The 17,404-nt window shown below is 48.1% G+C and overlaps 1 protein-coding gene across 1 annotated transcript in view; it reads right to left on the reverse strand.

Annotated features, from left to right (window-relative positions):
• The window catches only part of LOC116361512 (FERM, ARHGEF and pleckstrin domain-containing protein 1-like), a 133,205-nt gene extending 115,968 nt beyond the window's left edge, over positions 1-17,237 (reverse strand). Inside the window, 5 exon segments of the mRNA XM_031816004.1 lie at positions 1,791-1,869; positions 2,629-2,671; positions 4,726-4,830; positions 9,821-10,036; positions 17,006-17,237. Coding sequence (XP_031671864.1) covers positions 1,791-1,869; positions 2,629-2,671; positions 4,726-4,830; positions 9,821-9,991 — 398 coding nt within the window. The 5' untranslated portion in view covers positions 9,992-10,036; positions 17,006-17,237.
• Between the last annotated feature and the right edge of the window lie 167 nt (positions 17,238-17,404).

Here is a 17,404-nt window from a genome sequence, read left to right on the forward strand (position 1 = left end):
TTACACTGTGTCTCGTCCCTCAACAGTAGGTTACACTGTGTCTCGTCCCTCAACAGTAGGTTACACTGTGTCTCGTCCCTCAACAGTAGGTTACACTGTGTCTCGTCCCTCAACAGTAGTTTACACTGTGTCTCGTCCTTCAACAGTAGGTTACACTGTGTCTCGTCCTTCAACAGTGGGTTACACTGTCTCGTCCCTCAACAGTAGGTTACACTGTGTCTCGTCTCTCAACAGTAGGTTACACTGTGTCTCACTGTGTCTCGTCCTTCAACAGTAGTTTACACTGTGTCTCGTCCTTCAACAGTGGGTTACACTGTGTCTCGTCCCTCAACAGCAGTTTACACTGTGTCTCGTTCTTCAACAGTGGGTTACACTGTGTCTCGTCCCTCAACAGCAGTTTACACTGTGTCTCGTCCCTCAACAGTAGGTTACACTGTGTCTCGTCTCTCAACAGTAGATTACACTGTTTCTCACTGTATCTCGTCCTTCAACAGTAGTTTACACTGTGTCTCGTCCTTCAACAGTAGTTTACACTGTGTCTGGTCCTTCAACAGTAGTCTCACTGTGTCTGGTCCCTCAACAGTAGGTTACACTGTGTCTCACTGTGTCTCGTCCCTCAACAGTGGGTTACACTGTGTCTCGTCCCTCAACAGCAGTTTACACTGTGTCTCGTCCCTCAACAGTAGGTTACACTGTGTCTCGTCTCTCAACAGTAGATTACACTGTTTCTCACTGTATCTCGTCCTTCAACAGTAGTTTACACTGTGTCTCGTCCTTCAACAGTAGTTTACACTGTGTCTGGTCCTTCAACAGTAGTCTCACTGTGTCTGGTCCCTCAACAGTAGGTTACACTGTGTCTCACTGTGTCTCGTCCCTCAACAGTAGTTTACACTGTGTCTCGTCCCTCAACAGTAGTTTACACTGTGTCTCGTCCCTCAACAGTAGTTTACACTGTGTCTCGTCCCTCAACAGTAGTTTACACTGTGTCTCGTCCCTCAACAGTAGTTTACACTGTGTCTCGTCCCTCAACAGTAGTTTACACTGTGTCTCGTCCCTCAACAGTAGTTTACACTGTGTCTCGTCCCTCAACAGTAGTTTACACTGTGTCTCGTCCCTCAACAGTAGTTTACACTGTGTCTCGTCCCTCAACAGTAGTTTACACTGTGTCTCGTCCCTCAACAGTAGTTTACACTGTGTCTCGTCCCTCAACAGTAGTTTACACTGTGTCTCGTCCCTCAACAGTAGTTTACACTGTGTCTCGTCCCTCAACAGTAGTTTACACTGTGTCTCGTCCCTCAACAGTAGTTTACACTGTGTCTCGTCCCTCAACAGTAGTTTACACTGTGTCTCGTCCCTCAACAGTAGTTTACACTGTGTCTCGTCCCTCAACAGTAGTTTACACTGTGTCTCGTCCCTCAACAGTAGGTTACACTGTGTCTCACTGTGTCTCGTCCTTCAACAGTAGTTTACACTGTGTCTCGTCCTTCAACAGTAGTTTACACTGTGTCTCGTCCCTCAACAGTAGGTTACACTGTGTCTCCTCTTCTCTTGTTAAGGATATATTAGAACTTCAGAAGATACAAACACAGGAAGGAGGCTTCTGACTTCCTGTCACACTTCCTGTTACTGTTTGTTTTGGCCTCTGAGTTGTAGGATACGCTGGACTCATGAGACATTGACCACTTTAAACATCAGGAAAGAAAAGCATTTTAACTCTACAGAATGTTTAAGTTATATTCCCTTTGATGGTTCAGAGTGTGTTGAGAGGAAGAAGACTTGTCCACTCTTACCGTGTCAGCTCCTCCAGCAGCTGTGTGTGGTCAGGAGGGAAGAACTTCACCACGAAACGAAGGATGGTGTTCTTAGGACCTGTGGAGGGAGAGAGACGAGAGAGAGAGACGAGAGAGAGAGAGAGACGAGAGAGAGAGTGAGAGACGAGAGAGAGAGAGACGAGAGAGAGACGAGGAGAGACGAGAGAGAGACAGAGAGAGACAGAGAGAGAGACAGAGAGAGAAAGAGAGAGAGAGAGAAAGAGACGAGAGAGAGAGAGAAAGAGACGAGAGAGAGACGAGAGAGAGACGAGAGAGAGACGAGAGAGAGACGAGAGAGAGACAGAGAGAGAGACAGAGAGAGAGAGAGCATCAACTTACAACTAATGTAGTTAAAAAGGGTTGTCCTCTCAGTACTATATTCCACTAGTACTATACAGGGTTGTCCTCTCAGTACTATATTCCACTAGTACTATACAGGGTTGTCCTCAGTACTATATTCCACTAGTACTATACAGGGTTGTCCTCTCAGTACTATATTCCATTAGTACTATACAGGGTTGTCCTCTCAGTACTATATTCCACTAGTACTATACAGGGTTGTCCTCTCAGTACTATATTCCACTAGTACTATACAGGGTTGTCCTCTCAGTACTATATTCCACTAGTACTATACAGGGTTGTCCTCTCAGTACTATATTCCACTAGTACTATATAGGGTTGTCCTCTCAGTACTATATTCCACTAGTACTATACAGGGTTGTCCTCTCAGTACTATATTCCACTAGTACTATACAGGGTTGTCCTCTCAGTACTATATTCCACTAGTACTATATAGGGTTGTCCTCTCAGTACTCACGTCTGATCTGTTTCAGGGTGGGCTTCAGCAGGTCCAACCAGACCTACAGGAAAACCACAAACAACAAAACGCTTCAGAAACACTTCATTAATACAGCTGAAACTGGATGGCTCTGTTCCTGTCTGACCCTGAGACTGGATGGCTCTGTTCCTGTGTGACCCTGAGACTGGATGGCTCTGTTCCTGTCTGACCCTGAGACTGGATGGCTCTGTTCCTGTGTGACCCTGAGACTGGATGGCTCTGTTCCTGTGTGACCCTGAGACTGGATGGCTCTGTTCCTGTGTGACCCTGAGACTGGATGGCTCTGTTCCTGTCTGACCTTGAGACTGGATGGCTCTGTTCCTGTCTGACCCTGAGACTGGATGGCTCTGTTCCTGTCTGACCCTGAGACTGGATGGCTCTGTTCCTGTGTGACCCTGAGACTGGATGGCTCTGTTCCTGTGTGACCCTGAGACTGGATGGCTCTGTTCCTGTCTGACCTTGAGACTGGATGGCTCTGTTCCTGTGTGACCCTGAGACTGGATGGCTCTGTTCCTGTGTGACCCTGAGACTGGATGGCTCTGTTCCTGTGTGACCCTGAGACTGGATGGCTCTGTTCCTGTGTGACCCTGAGACTGGATGGCTCTGTTCCTGTGTGACCCTGAGACTGGATGGCTCTGTTCCTGTCTGACCCTGAAACTGGATGGCTCTGTTCCTGTCTGACCCTGAGACTGGATGGCTCTGTTCCTGTGTGACCCTGAGACTGGATGGCTCTGTTCCTGTGTGACCCTGAGACTGGATGGCTCTGTTCCTGTCTGACCCTGAGACTGGATGGCTCTGTTCCTGTGTGACCCTGAGACTGGATGGCTCTGTTCCTGTGTGACCCTGAGACTGGATGGCTCTGTTCCTGTGTGACCCTGAGACTGGATGGCTCTGTTCCTGTGTGACCCTGAGACTGGATTGCTCTGTTCCTGTCTGACCCTGAGACTGGATGGCTCTGTTCCTGTGTGACCCTGAGACTGGATGGCTCTGTTCCTGTCTGACCCTGAGACTGGATGGCTCTGATCCTGTCTGACCCTGAGACTGGATGGCTCTGTTCCTGTCTGACCCTGAGCCTGGATGGCTCTGTTCCTGTCTGACCCTGAGACTGGATGGCTCTGTTCCTGTCTGACCCTGAGAATGGATGGCTCTGTTCCTGTGTGACCCTGAGACTGGATGGCTCTGTTCCTGTGAGACCCTGAGACTGGATGGCTATGTTCCTGTGTGTGACCCTGAGACTGGATGTCTCTGTTCCTGTGTGACCCTGAGACTGGATGGCTCTGTTCCTGTGTGACCCTGAAACTGGATGGCTCTGTTCCTGACTACAGGAAATAAGGCTCTGGGCAGAGGTAGTGAGCTCTATAGACTACAGGGCATAAGGCTCTGGGCAGAGGTAGTGAGCTCTATAGAGTACAGGGCATAAGGCTCTGGGCAGTGGTAGTGAGCTCTATAGACTACAGGGCATAAGGCTCTGGGCAGAGCTAGTGAGCTCTATAGAGTACAGGGCATAAGGCTCTGGGCAGAGGTAGTGAGCTCTATAGACTACAGGGCATAAGGCTCTGGGCAGAGGTAGTGAGCTCTATAGAGTACAGGGCATAAGGCTCTGGGCAGAGGTAGTGAGCTCTATAGACTACAGGGCATAAGGCTCTGGGCAGAGGTAGTGAGCTCTATAGACTACAGGGCATAAGGCTCTGGGCAGAGGTAGTGAGCTCTATAGACTACAGGGCATAAGGCTCTGGGCAGAGGTAGTGAGCTCTATAGACTACAGGGCATAAGGCTCTGGGCAGAGGTAGTGAGCTCTATAGAGTACAGGGCATAAGGCTCTGGGCAGAGGTAGTGAGCTCTATAGACTACAGGGCATAAGGCTCTGGGCAGAGCTAGTGAGCTCTATAGAGTACAGGGCATAAGGCTCTGGGCAGAGCTAGTGAGCTCTATAGAGTACAGGGCATAAGGCTCTGGGCAGAGGTAGTGAGCTCTATAGAGTACAGGGCATAAGGCTCTGGGCAGAGGTAGTGAGCTCTATAGACTACAGGGATCCATTTGGGACACATCATAGTGAATAAAGAACTTCTGTCTCACCATCATCCTCCTGGGGTTCTGGTACTGGAGACCGAAGTAGTCTCTTTCAGCCAGGTTCAGATGGACACACACCAGGTCAAACAGAGCCTTGGCTGGGGCTCGTTGCTGTGGAGAGAGAGAGCAGAACACACACCGAGTTACAGAGCAGAACACACACCAGGTTACAGAACACACACCAGGTTACAGAGCAGAACACACACCAGGTTACAGAGCAGAACACACACCGAGTTACAGAGCAGAACACACACCAGAACACACACCAGGTTACAGAACACACACCAGGTTACAGAGCAGAACACACACCAGGTTACAGAGCAGAACACACACCAGGTTACAGAACACACACCAGATTACAGAGCAGAACACACACCAGGTTACAGAGCAGAACACACACCAGGTTACAGAACACACACCAGGTTACAGAACACACACCAGGTTACAGAACACACACCAGGTTACAGAGCAGAACACACACCAGGTTACAGAACACACACCAGGTTACAGAACACACACCAGGTTACAACAGAGCAGAACACACACCAGGTTACAACAGAGCAGAACACACACCAGGTTACAACAGAGCAGAACACACACCAGGTTACAGAGCAGAACACACACCAGGTTACAGAGCAGAACACACACCAGGTTACAGAGCAGAACACACACCAGGTTACAGAACACACACCAGGTTACAACAGAGCAGAACACACACCAGGTTACAACAGAGCAGAACACACACCAGGTTACAACAGAGCAGAACACACACCAGGTTACAACAGAGCAGAACACACACCAGGTTACAACAGAGCAGAACACACACCAGGTTACAACAGAGCAGAACACACACCAGGTTACAACAGAGCAGAACACACACCAGGTTACAACAGAGCAGAACACACACCGGGTTACAACAGAGCAGAACACACACCGGGTTACAACAGAGCAGAACACACACCGGGTTACAACAGAGCAGAACACACACCGGGTTACAACAGAGCAGAACACACACCGGGTTACAACAGAGCAGAACATACACCGGGTTACAACAGAGCAGAACACACACCAGGTTACAACAGAGCAGAACACACACCAGGTTACAACAGAGCAGAACACACACCAGGTTACAACAGAGCAGAACACACACCAGGTTACAACAGAGCAGAACACACACCAGGTTACAACAGAGCCGAACACACACCAGGTTACAGAACACACACCAGGTTACAGAACACACACCAGGTTACAGAACACACACCAGGTTACAGAACACACACCAGGTTACAGAACACACACCAGGTTACAGAGCAGAACACACACCAGGTTACAGAGCAGAACACACACCAGGTTACAGAGCAGAACACACACCAGGTTACAGAACACAACACACACCAGGTTACAGAGCAGAACACACACCAGGTTACAGAGCAGAACACACACCAGGTTACAGAGCAGAACACACACCAGGTTACAGAACACACACCAGGTTACAGAGCAGAACACACACCGAGTTACAGAGCAGAACACACACCGAGTTACAGAGCAGAACACACACCAGGTTACAGAACACACACCAGGTTACAGAGCAGAACACACACCAGGTTACAGAGCAGAACACACACCAGGTTACAGAACACACACCAGGTTACAGAGCAGAACACACACCAGGTTACAGAACACACACCAGGTTACAGAACACACACCAGGTTACAGAACACACACCAGGTTACAACAGAGCAGAACACACACCAGGTTACAACAGAGCAGAACACACACCAGGTTACAGAGCAGAACACACACCAGGTTACAGAGCAGAACACACACCAGGTTACAGAGCAGAACACACACCAGGTTACAGAGCAGAACACACACCAGGTTACAGAACACACACCAGGTTACAACAGAGCAGAACACACACCAGGTTACAACAGAGCAGAACACACACCAGGTTACAACAGAGCAGAACACACACCAGGTTACAACAGAGCAGAACACACACCAGGTTACAACAGAGCAGAACACACACCAGGTTACAACAGAGCAGAACACACACCAGGTTACAACAGAGCAGAACACACACCAGGTTACAACAGAGCAGAACACACACCGGTTACAACAGAGCAGAACACACACCGGGTTACAACAGAGCAGAACACACACCGGGTTACAACAGAGCAGAACACACACCGGGTTACAACAGAGCAGAACACACACCGGGTTACAACAGAGCAGAACACACACCGGGTTACAACAGAGCAGAACATACACCGGGTTACAACAGAGCAGAACACACACCAGGTTACAACAGAGCAGAACACACACCAGGTTACAACAGAGCAGAACACACACCAGGTTACAACAGAGCAGAACACACACCAGGTTACAACAGAGCAGAACACACACCAGGTTACAACAGAGCCGAACACACACCAGGTTACAGAACACACACCAGGTTACAGAACACACACCAGGTTACAGAACACACACCAGGTTACAGAACACACACCAGGTTACAGAACACACCAGGTTACAGAGCAGAACACACACCAGGTTACAGAGCAGAACACACACCAGGTTACAGAGCAGAACACACACCAGGTTACAGAACACAACACACACCAGGTTACAGAGCAGAACACACACCAGGTTACAGAGCAGAACACACACCAGGTTACAGAACACACACCAGGTTACAGAACACACACCAGGTTACAGAGCAGAACACACACCAGGTTACAGAGCAGAACACACACCAGGTTACAGAACAGAACACACACCAGGTTACAGAGCAGAACACACACCAGGTTACAGAACACACACCAGGTTACAGAACACACACCAGGTTACAGAACACACACCAGGTTACAGAGCAGAACACACACCAGGTTACAGAGCAGAACACACACCAGGTTACAGAACAGAACACACACCAGGTTACAGAGCAGAACACACACCAGGTTACAGAACACACACCAGGTTACAGAACACACACCAGGTTACAGAACACACACCAGGTTACAACAGAGCAGAACACACACCAGGTTACAGAGCAGAGCACACACCAGGTTACAGAACACACACCAGGTTACATAACAGACACCAGGTTACAGAGCAGAACACACACCAGGTTACAGGTCAGAACACACACCAGGTTACAGAACACACACCAGGTTACTAGAGCAGAACACACACCAGGTTACAGAACACACACCAGGTTACTAGAGCAGAACACACACCAGGTTACAGAACACACACCAGGTTACTAGAGCAGAACACACACCAGGTTACAGAACACACACCAGGTTACTAGAGCAGAACACACACCAGGTTACAGAACAGAACACAAACCAGGTTACAGAACAGAACACAAACCAGGTTACAGAACAGAACACAAACCAGGTTACAACAGAGCAGAGCAGAGCACACACCGGGTTACAACAGAGCAGAACACACACCAGGTTACAGAACAGAACACACACCAGGTTACAGAGCAGAACACACACCAGGTTACAACAGAGCAGAACACACACCAGGTTACAACAGAGCAGAACACACACCAGGTTACAACAGAGTAGAACACACACCAGGTTACTTTATTTTAAATTGTACCTTTATTTAACCAGGCAAGTCAGTTAAGAACAAATTCTTATTTTCAATGACGCCTAGGAACAGTGGGTTAACTGCCTGTTCAGGGCAGAACGGGGATTCAATCGTGCAAGCTCTAACAACGAAGCTACCTGCCGCCCCAGCTAGGCTATCTGCCGCCCCCGCTAGGCTACCTGCCGCCCCAGCTAGGCTACCTGCCGCCCCCGCTAGGCTACCTGCCGCCCCCGCTAGGCTACCTGCCGCCCCAGCTAGGCTACCTGCCGCCCCAGCTAGGCTACCTGCCGCCCCAGCTAGGCTACCTGCCGCCCCCGCTAGGCTACCTGCCGCCCCAGCTAGGCTACCTGCCGCCCCCGCTAGGCTACCTGCCGCCCCCGCTAGGCTACCTGCCGCCACAGCTAGGCTACCTGCCGCCCCCGCTAGGCTACCTGCCACCCCCGCTATCAGAGCCTGGGAACTATGGACCTCATTGGTATCAGAGCCTGGGAACTATAGACCTCATTGGTATCAGAGCCTGGGAACTATAGACCTCATTGGTATCAGAGCCTGGGAACTATAGACCTCATTGGTATCAGAGCCTGGGAACTATAGACCTCATTGGTATCAGAGCCTGGGAACTATGGACCTCATTGGTATCAGAGCCTGGGAACTATGGACCTCATTGGTATCAGAGCCTGGGAACTATGGACCTCATTGGTATCAGAGCCTGGGAACTATAGACCTCATTGGTATCAGAGCCTGGGAACTATAGACCTCATTGGTATCAGAGCCTGGGAACTATGGACCTCATTGGTATCAGAGCCTGGGAACTATAGACCTCATTGGTATCAGAGCCTGGGAACTATGGACCTCATTGGTATCAGAGCCTGGGAACTATGGACCTCATTGGTATCAGAGCCTGGGAACTATAGACCTCATTGGTATCAGAGCCTGGGAACTATGGACCTCATTGGTATCAGAGCCTGGGAACTATGGACCTCATTGGTATCAGAGCCTGGGAACTATGGACCTCATTGGTATCAGAGCCTGGGAACTATGGACCTCATTGGTATCAGAGCCTGGGAACTATGGACCTCATTGGTATCAGAGCCTGAGAACTATGGACCTCATTGGTATCAGAGCCTGGGAACTATGGACCTCATTGGTATCAGAGCCTGGGAACTATGGACCTCATTGGTATCAGAGCCTGGGAACTATAGACCGCATTGGTATCAGAGCCTGGGAACTATGGACCTCATTGGTATCAGAGCCTGGGAACTATGGACCTCATTGGTATCAGAGCCTGGGAACTATGGACCTCATTGGTATCAGAGCCTGGGAACTATGGACCTCATTGGTATCAGAGCCTGGGAACTATAGACCTCATTGGTATCAGAGCCTGGGAACTATAGACCTCATTGGTATCAGAGCCTGGGAACTATGGACCTCATCTAAAGCATTGTGGTTGCTCCAGCATGTCATTCCTCCCATAGAGCTAAATAGCTCCTGTACTCACTGATATGTCGAAGACCTCGGTGACGTCGTCCAGCAGCTGTACCCGGATAGAGACCTGTCGTCCTGGGGGCGTGGTTGGGGGTCGCTGACCTGGTTCCAGGGTAGACACCCCTAAACTCTCTGGGATCCCCAGCCTCTGGCCAGCCACCTCCCTGTCCCCTGGCTCCACCATGGTGCCTCAGTCAGCAGAATCAGCCTCTCTACTACCCTCACACACCTGGGGACAGACAGGTAGACACGTACAGGATCCACTCTGAAAACAAGGACATATCTGAAGATGGAAGTTTTCCCATATAGAGCTAATAGCAGGGCAATTTAGGTTGTTCATTTAGTGTCTCAAACCAGGGAGTTTATTAGCAGGGCTATTTAGGTTGATTTGGTGTCTCAAACCAGGGAGTTTATTAGCAGGGCTATTTAGGTTGATTTAGTGTCTCAAACCAGGGAGTTTATTAGCAGGGCTATTTAGGTTGTTCATTTAGTGTCTCAAACCAGGGAGTTTATTAGCAGGGCTATTTAGGTTGATTTAGTGTCTCAAACCAGGGAGTTTATTAGCAGGGCTATTTAGGTTGATTTAGTGTCTCAAACCAGGGAGTTTATTAGCAGGGCTATTTAGGTTGATTTAGTGTCTCAAACCAGGGAGTTTATTCGCAGGGCTATTTAGGTTGATTTAGTGTCTCAAACCAGGGAGTTTATTCGCAGGGCTATTTAGGTTGATTTAGTGTCTCAAACCAGGGAGTTTATTAGCAGGGCTATTTAGGTTGATTTAGTGTCTCAAACCAGGGAGTTTATTAGCAGGGCTATTTAGGTTGATTTAGTGTCTCAAACCAGGGAGTTTATTAGCAGGGCTATTTAGGTTGATTTAGTGTCTCAAACCAGGGAGTTTATTAGCAGGGCTATTTAGGTTGATTGGTGTCTCAACCAGGGAGTTTATTAGCAGGGCTATTTAGGTTGATTTAGTGTCTCAAACCAGGGAGTTTATTAGCAGGGCTATTTAGGTTGATTTGGTGTCTCAAACCAGGGAGTTTATTAGCAGGGCTATTTAGGTTGTTCATTTAGTGTCTCAAACCAGGGAGTTTATTAGCAGGGCTATTTAGGTTGATTTGGTGTCTCAAACCAGGGAGTTTATTAGCAGGGCTATTTAGGTTGATTTAGTGTCTCAAACCAGGGAGTTTATTCGCAGGGCTATTTAGGTTGATTTAGTGTCTCAAACCAGGGAGTTTATTAGCAGGGCTATTTAGGTTGATTTAGTGTCTCAAACCAGGGAGTTTATTAGCAGGGCTATTTAGGTTGATTTAGTGTCTCAAACCAGGGAGTTTATTAGCAGGGCTATTTAGGTTGATTTGGTGTCTCAAACCAGGGAGTTTATTAGCAGGGCTATTTAGGTTGATTTAGTGTCTCAAACCAGGGAGTTTATTAGCAGGGCTATTTAGGTTGATTTGGTGTCTCAAACCAGGGAGTTTATTAGCAGGGCTATTTAGGTTGATTTAGTGTCTCAAACCAGGGAGTTTATTAGCAGGGCTATTTAGGTTGATTTAGTGTCTCAAACCAGGGAGTTTATTAGCAGGGCTATTTAGGTTGTTCATTTAGTGTCTCAAACCAGGGAGTTTATTAGCAGGGCTATTTAGGTTGATTTAGTGTCTCAAACCAGGGAGTTTATTAGCAGGGCTATTTAGGTTGTTCATTTAGTGTCTCAAACCAGGGAGTTTATTAGCAGGGCTATTTAGGTTGATTTGGTGTCTCAAACCAGGGAGTTTATTAGCAGGGCTATTTAGGTTGATTTAGTGTCTCAAACCAGGGAGTTTATTAGCAGGGCTATTTAGGTTGATTTAGTGTCTCAAACCAGGGAGTTTATTAGCAGGGCTATTTAGGTTGATTTAGTGTCTCAAACCAGGGAGTTTATTAGCAGGGCTATTTAGGTTGATTTAGTGTCTCAAACCAGGGAGTTTATTAGCAGGGCTATTTAGGTTGATTTAGTGTCTCAAACCAGGGAGTTTATTAGCAGGGCTATTTAGGTTGATTTAGTGTCTCAAACCAGGGAGTTTATTAGCAGGGCTATTTAGGTTGATTTAGTGTCTCAAACCAGGGAGTTTATTAGCATTCTTCATCAAGACGGCAAAATGTTATTATTGACAATGAAAGAAGTGGGAATGTTGTTCCTTTGTTATTTAATTGCTACATTTAATATCAATATAGTATTAAATAAATAGTTTTCCAGATTGTATTTTGGCGACGCAAATATTGGGTATAACCTGGTTGAATTTGGGTCCTGAGGCACAACCAGCTGAGAACCACTGCTTAAGAGGGCAGAGTGTTGTTTTTGATACTAACAACCTATAAATGTTGTTGTGTCCATCTATTCTCTTGCTACAGCTTTTTTTAGTTACAGTAGTTCCATTGATGTTTCAGGAAGCAAGCAGCCCTCCCAGTCTGGGTGGACAGAGACAGAGAACAGAGACCCAGCCGGAGCAGCAAGGCCATGGCCTGTATCAGGAAGCAAGCAGCCCTCCCAGTCTGGGTGGACAGAGACAGAGAACAGAGACCCAGCCGGAGCAGCAAGGCCATGGCCTGTTTCCAGAACAGACACAGGTTGCCATGGGAATATAAGTATTCAGCCCAAAAAGGACAGACAATTACTGTGAGAACCAGGCCAGATTCAGTACGTCCCTGTCTAAACCAGGCCAGATGCAGTACTTCCCTGTCTAAACCAGGCCAGATGCAGTACTTCCCTGTCTAAACCAGGCCAGATACAGTACTTCCCTGTCTAAACCAGGCCAGATACAGTACTTCCCTGTCTAAACCAGGCCAGATACAGTACTTCCCTGTCTAAACCAGGCCAGATACAGTACTTCCTTGTCTAAACCAGGCCAGATGCAGGACTTCCCTGTCTAAACCAGGCCAGATGCAGGACTTCCCTGTCTAAACCAGGCCAGATAGAGGACTTCCCTGTCTAAACCAGGCCAGATAGAGGACTTCCCTGTCTAAACCAGGCCAGATAGAGGACTTCCCTGTCTAAACCAGGCCAGATAGAGGACTTCTCTTTCTGAATCAGAGAGCACTTCATCTGAGGGAGTGAACCCCATCGGTGGTCAGTGACCTAACAGCTAACAGAGCAACATTTCAGCCAGCTTGCAGGTGAGTCACTAGACTCCTCCATGACGACGAAACAAGTCTAGAAAACCCAATGGTATTTTAGCTGGGACAGACTAAACCAGACAGTAACGTTGATATAGACAGACACACAGAGGGATTAAAGGAGGTTGAAGGATGAGACAGAGCATACCTCTGTCCCTCAGCCCTCAGGCCATCCTCCTCAACGTCAGCGGAACCACAGCCCTGCTTCTCGACCCCCTGGAGGGGTCGACACTAACGGAGCCAACGGAGATGCGGAACCACAGCCCTGCTCCTCGACCCCCTGGAGGGGTCGACACTAACGGAGCCAACGGAGATGCAGAACCACAGCCCTGATCCTCGACCCCCTGGAGGGGTCGACACTAACGGAGCCAACGTCAGCGGAACCACAGCCCTGCTCCTCGACCCCCTGGAGGGGTCGACACTAACGGAGCCAACGGAGATGTGGAACCACAGCCCTCCTCCTCGACCCCCTGGAGGGGTCGACACTAACAGAGATGCAGAACCACAGCCCTGCTCCTCGACCCCCTGGAGGGGTCGACACTAACGGAGATGCAGAACCACAGCCCTGCTCCTCGACCCCCTGGAGGGGTCGACACTAACGGAGCCAACGTCAGCGGAACCACAGCCCTGCTCCTCGACCCCCTGGAGGGGTCGACACTAACGGAGCCAACGGAGATCCGGAACCACAGCCCTGCTCCTCGACCCCCTGGAGGGGTCGACACTAACGGAGCCAACGGAGATGCGGAACCACAGCCCTGCTCCTCGACCCCCTGGAGGGGTCGACACTAACGGAGCCAACGGAGATGTGGAACCACAGCCCTCCTCCTCGACCCCCTGGAGGGGTCGACACTAACGGAGCCAATGTCAGCGGAACCACAGCCCTCCTCCTCGACCCCCTGGAGGGGTCGACACTAACGGAGCCAACGGAGATGTGGAACCACAGCCCTGCTCCTCGACCCCCTGGAGGGGTCGACACTAACGGAGATGTGGAACCACAGCCCTCCTCCTCGACCCCCTGGAGGGGTCGACACTAACGGAGCCAACGGAGATGTGGAACCACAGCCCTGCTCCTCGACCCCCTGGAGGGGTCGACACTAACGGAGATGTGGAACCACAGCCCTGCTCCTCGACCCCCTGGAGGGGTTGACACTAACGGAGATCCGTTTGCGCGGTCGCTCTCTCTACCTACATGTGTGCGACTGAATGTTTGGAACACAACACAAACGGAGAGCACTTTACTGTCTACAAAACACAACGTTCCAAAGCAGTGAGGTCATCAATCCCAGACCAGATCAGACATGACCTGAATTCATCTCATCCAAGTTCCTTCCAACATTCTCCTGTTGACTGATCGAAAGACTAAATAGGTCACAGCATCATAGGTTGAGGGATTTGACAGACGACAGAACATGCGACCTTCCAAGAAAAATAGCAGTTTTTCAGCTACAGTAGATCCCCAGAGATAAGTCAGTATTTCAGCTACAGTAGATCCCCAGAGATAAGTCAGTATTTCAGCTACAGTAGATCCCCAGGGATAAGTCAGTATTTCAGCTACAGTAGATCCCCAGAGATAAGTCAGTATTTCAGCTACAGTAGATCCCCAGAGATAAGTCAATATTTCAGCTACAGTAGATCCCCAGAGATAAGTCAGTATTTCAGCTACAGTAGATCCCCAGGGATAAGTCAGTATTTCAGCTACAGTAGATCCCCATAGATAAGTCAGTATTTCAGCTACAGTAGATCCCCAGGGATAAGTCGGTATTTCAGCTACAGTAGATCGATCCCCAGAGATAAGTCAATATTTCAGCTACAGTAGATCCCCAGAGATAAGTCAGTATTTCAGCTACAGTAGAACCCTGGTCAAAAGCCTCCAAAATGGCACCCTATTCCCTATGGGCCCTGGTCAAAACCATCCAAAATGGCACCCTATTCCCTATGGACCCTGGTCCAAAGCCTCCAAAATGGCACCCTATTCCATATGGGTCCTGGTCCAAAGCCTTCAAAATGGCACCCTATTCCCTATGGACCCTGGTCAAAACCATCCATAGGGAATACCACAAAACCACTACACCGGGTATTCAGAGCAGCAAAACCACTACACCGGGTATTCAGAGCAGCAAAACCACTACACCAGGCATTCAGAGCAGCAAAACCACTACACCACGCAGGCTATGTGCTCACTGCCCACAAAATGAGGTGGAAACTGAGCTGCACTTCCTAACCTCCTGCCCAATGTATGACCATATTAGAGACACATATTTCCCTCAGATTACACAGATCCACAAAGAATTCAAAAACAAACCCAATCTTGATAAACTCCCATATCTTTTGGGTGAAATACCACAGTGTGCCATCACAGCAGCAAGATGTGACCTGTTGCCACAAGAAAAGGGAAACCAGTGAAGAACAACATTATAAATACAACCCTTATTTATTTTATCTTTTGCACTTTAACCATTTGAACATAATGACGTTTGAAATGTGTTTATTGTTTTGGTACTTTTGTGAGTGGAATGTTTACTGGGAAGAAATACGTTTATTTCACCTCTGTTCATTATCTATTTCACTCGCTTTGACAACGTTTACATGTTTCCCATGCCAATAAAGCCCTTCGAATTGAGAGAGAGGGAGGGACAGGCACAGCACCATAAACACATTGAGAGAGCGAGAGAGAGAGAGAGAGCGCGAGAGCGACAGAGAGACAGGAGACAGAGACAGAGAGAGAGAGAGACAGTTACAGATCCATACAGCCTCCATCCTACTAAACTACACTGTAGTAGTTACAGATCCATATAGCTATGGAGCCTCCATCCCACTAAACTACACTGTAGTAGTTACAGATCCATACAGCCTCCATCCTACTAAACTACACTGTAGTAGTTACAGATCCATATAGCTATGGAGCCTCCATCCCACTAAACTACACTGTAGTAGTTACAGATCCATACAGCCTCCATCCTACTAAACTACACTGTAGTAGTTACAGATCCATATAGCCTCCATCCTACTAAACTACACTGTAGTAGTTACAGATCCATACAGCCTCCATCCTACTAAACTACACTGTAGTAGTTACAGATCCATACAGCCTCCATCCTACTAAACTACACTGTAGTAGTTACAGACCCATACAGCCTCCATCCCACTAAACTACACTGTAGTAGTTACAGATCCATACAGCCTCCATCCTACTAAACTACACTGTAGTAGTTACAGACCCATACAGCCTCCATCCTACTAGACTACACTGTAGTAGTTACAGATCCATACAGCCTCCATCCTACTAGACTACACTGTAGTAGTTACAGATCCATACAGCCTCCATCCTACTAAACTACACTGTAGTAGTTCAGATCCATACAGTCTCCATCCTACTAAACTACACTGTAGCAGTTACTGTGCAGAAACTGTTACGGTATATTTTTTCATTTTGAACGATTCTTTCTTGCTGATGTTTCGAAAAGCCATAAAGCTAGCTATGATTGGCGTTTCTAAATGATTATTGACGTTTCAAAACATTTTAAAAAGTCGGGATTATAGTTGACGTGAAAGAGTCCTGGGCGAAGCTGAGAAGTGTAGGGAGAAGGTAGGATGTCTTCTCGAGTTTGAGAGGTAATGTTACTTCTACGGACTCTTATGTGTAACGGGAACTGAGTAATGATCAAGGCGAAAACCCATCAACTCATACTGCGAACACGTGGTGTTAGCCAAAGCCCCAAAACAAATATTACGTTATAGGCTACCCCTGTCTTGGATAATGTGGCTATTCACTATGATCCTGTTGGACGAGTACCTTATATAACACACACACACACACACACACACATCTATTATATTCCAACTGGAGTACATCTGTAAATTCAGACAATTCAATGGAGAGAGAGAGAATTAACTGGCAAACCGTCGGAATTAGAGGTAAAGGAAAAATACAGGACGTGATTGACATTGGTTTTCCACTTGCATTTAAAATAGTACGGCTGTCTACCATCTAGCCGACACGGTTAGGGTGCTCAGGTAACCTAAAAGACATAAAAGACGCCCGTTCCTTTCTTACCCTTTTTCCTTCCGATTGGGAGAGATTTGTCCACGTGTATATTTTCCAACAGTGTGTTGACCGAGGTGCATTCATTTACGATCCAACTGCGCTGATTTGAAGCATTTTAAAGTTTCAGAAAGGAGAAGCGGCTCTAAAACGCAGATTCTTCCTGGTCGCCATATCGGCTCGACTGACTGACGGCTAACAAACACTGCGTTACGCAGACTTCCATTGAGTTTATTGCAGTCGTAACTGCACTACAACACAGCTGGTGTCCTTTGTATCAGGCCTCTAGAGTTGGAGCAATAGTACCACATAGTGGCTTCCCATAAGCATGACCATAGTTGGGCCAGTTCAAAGTCAACCACTATAATAGACCCATATCATATGGGACCAATAGAGTAGAAGAGAAGAAGT

Source organism: Oncorhynchus kisutch, unplaced genomic scaffold (assembly GCF_002021735.2).
Source record: "Oncorhynchus kisutch isolate 150728-3 unplaced genomic scaffold, Okis_V2 scaffold727, whole genome shotgun sequence".
Taxonomy (NCBI): Eukaryota; Metazoa; Chordata; class Actinopteri; order Salmoniformes; family Salmonidae; genus Oncorhynchus; species Oncorhynchus kisutch.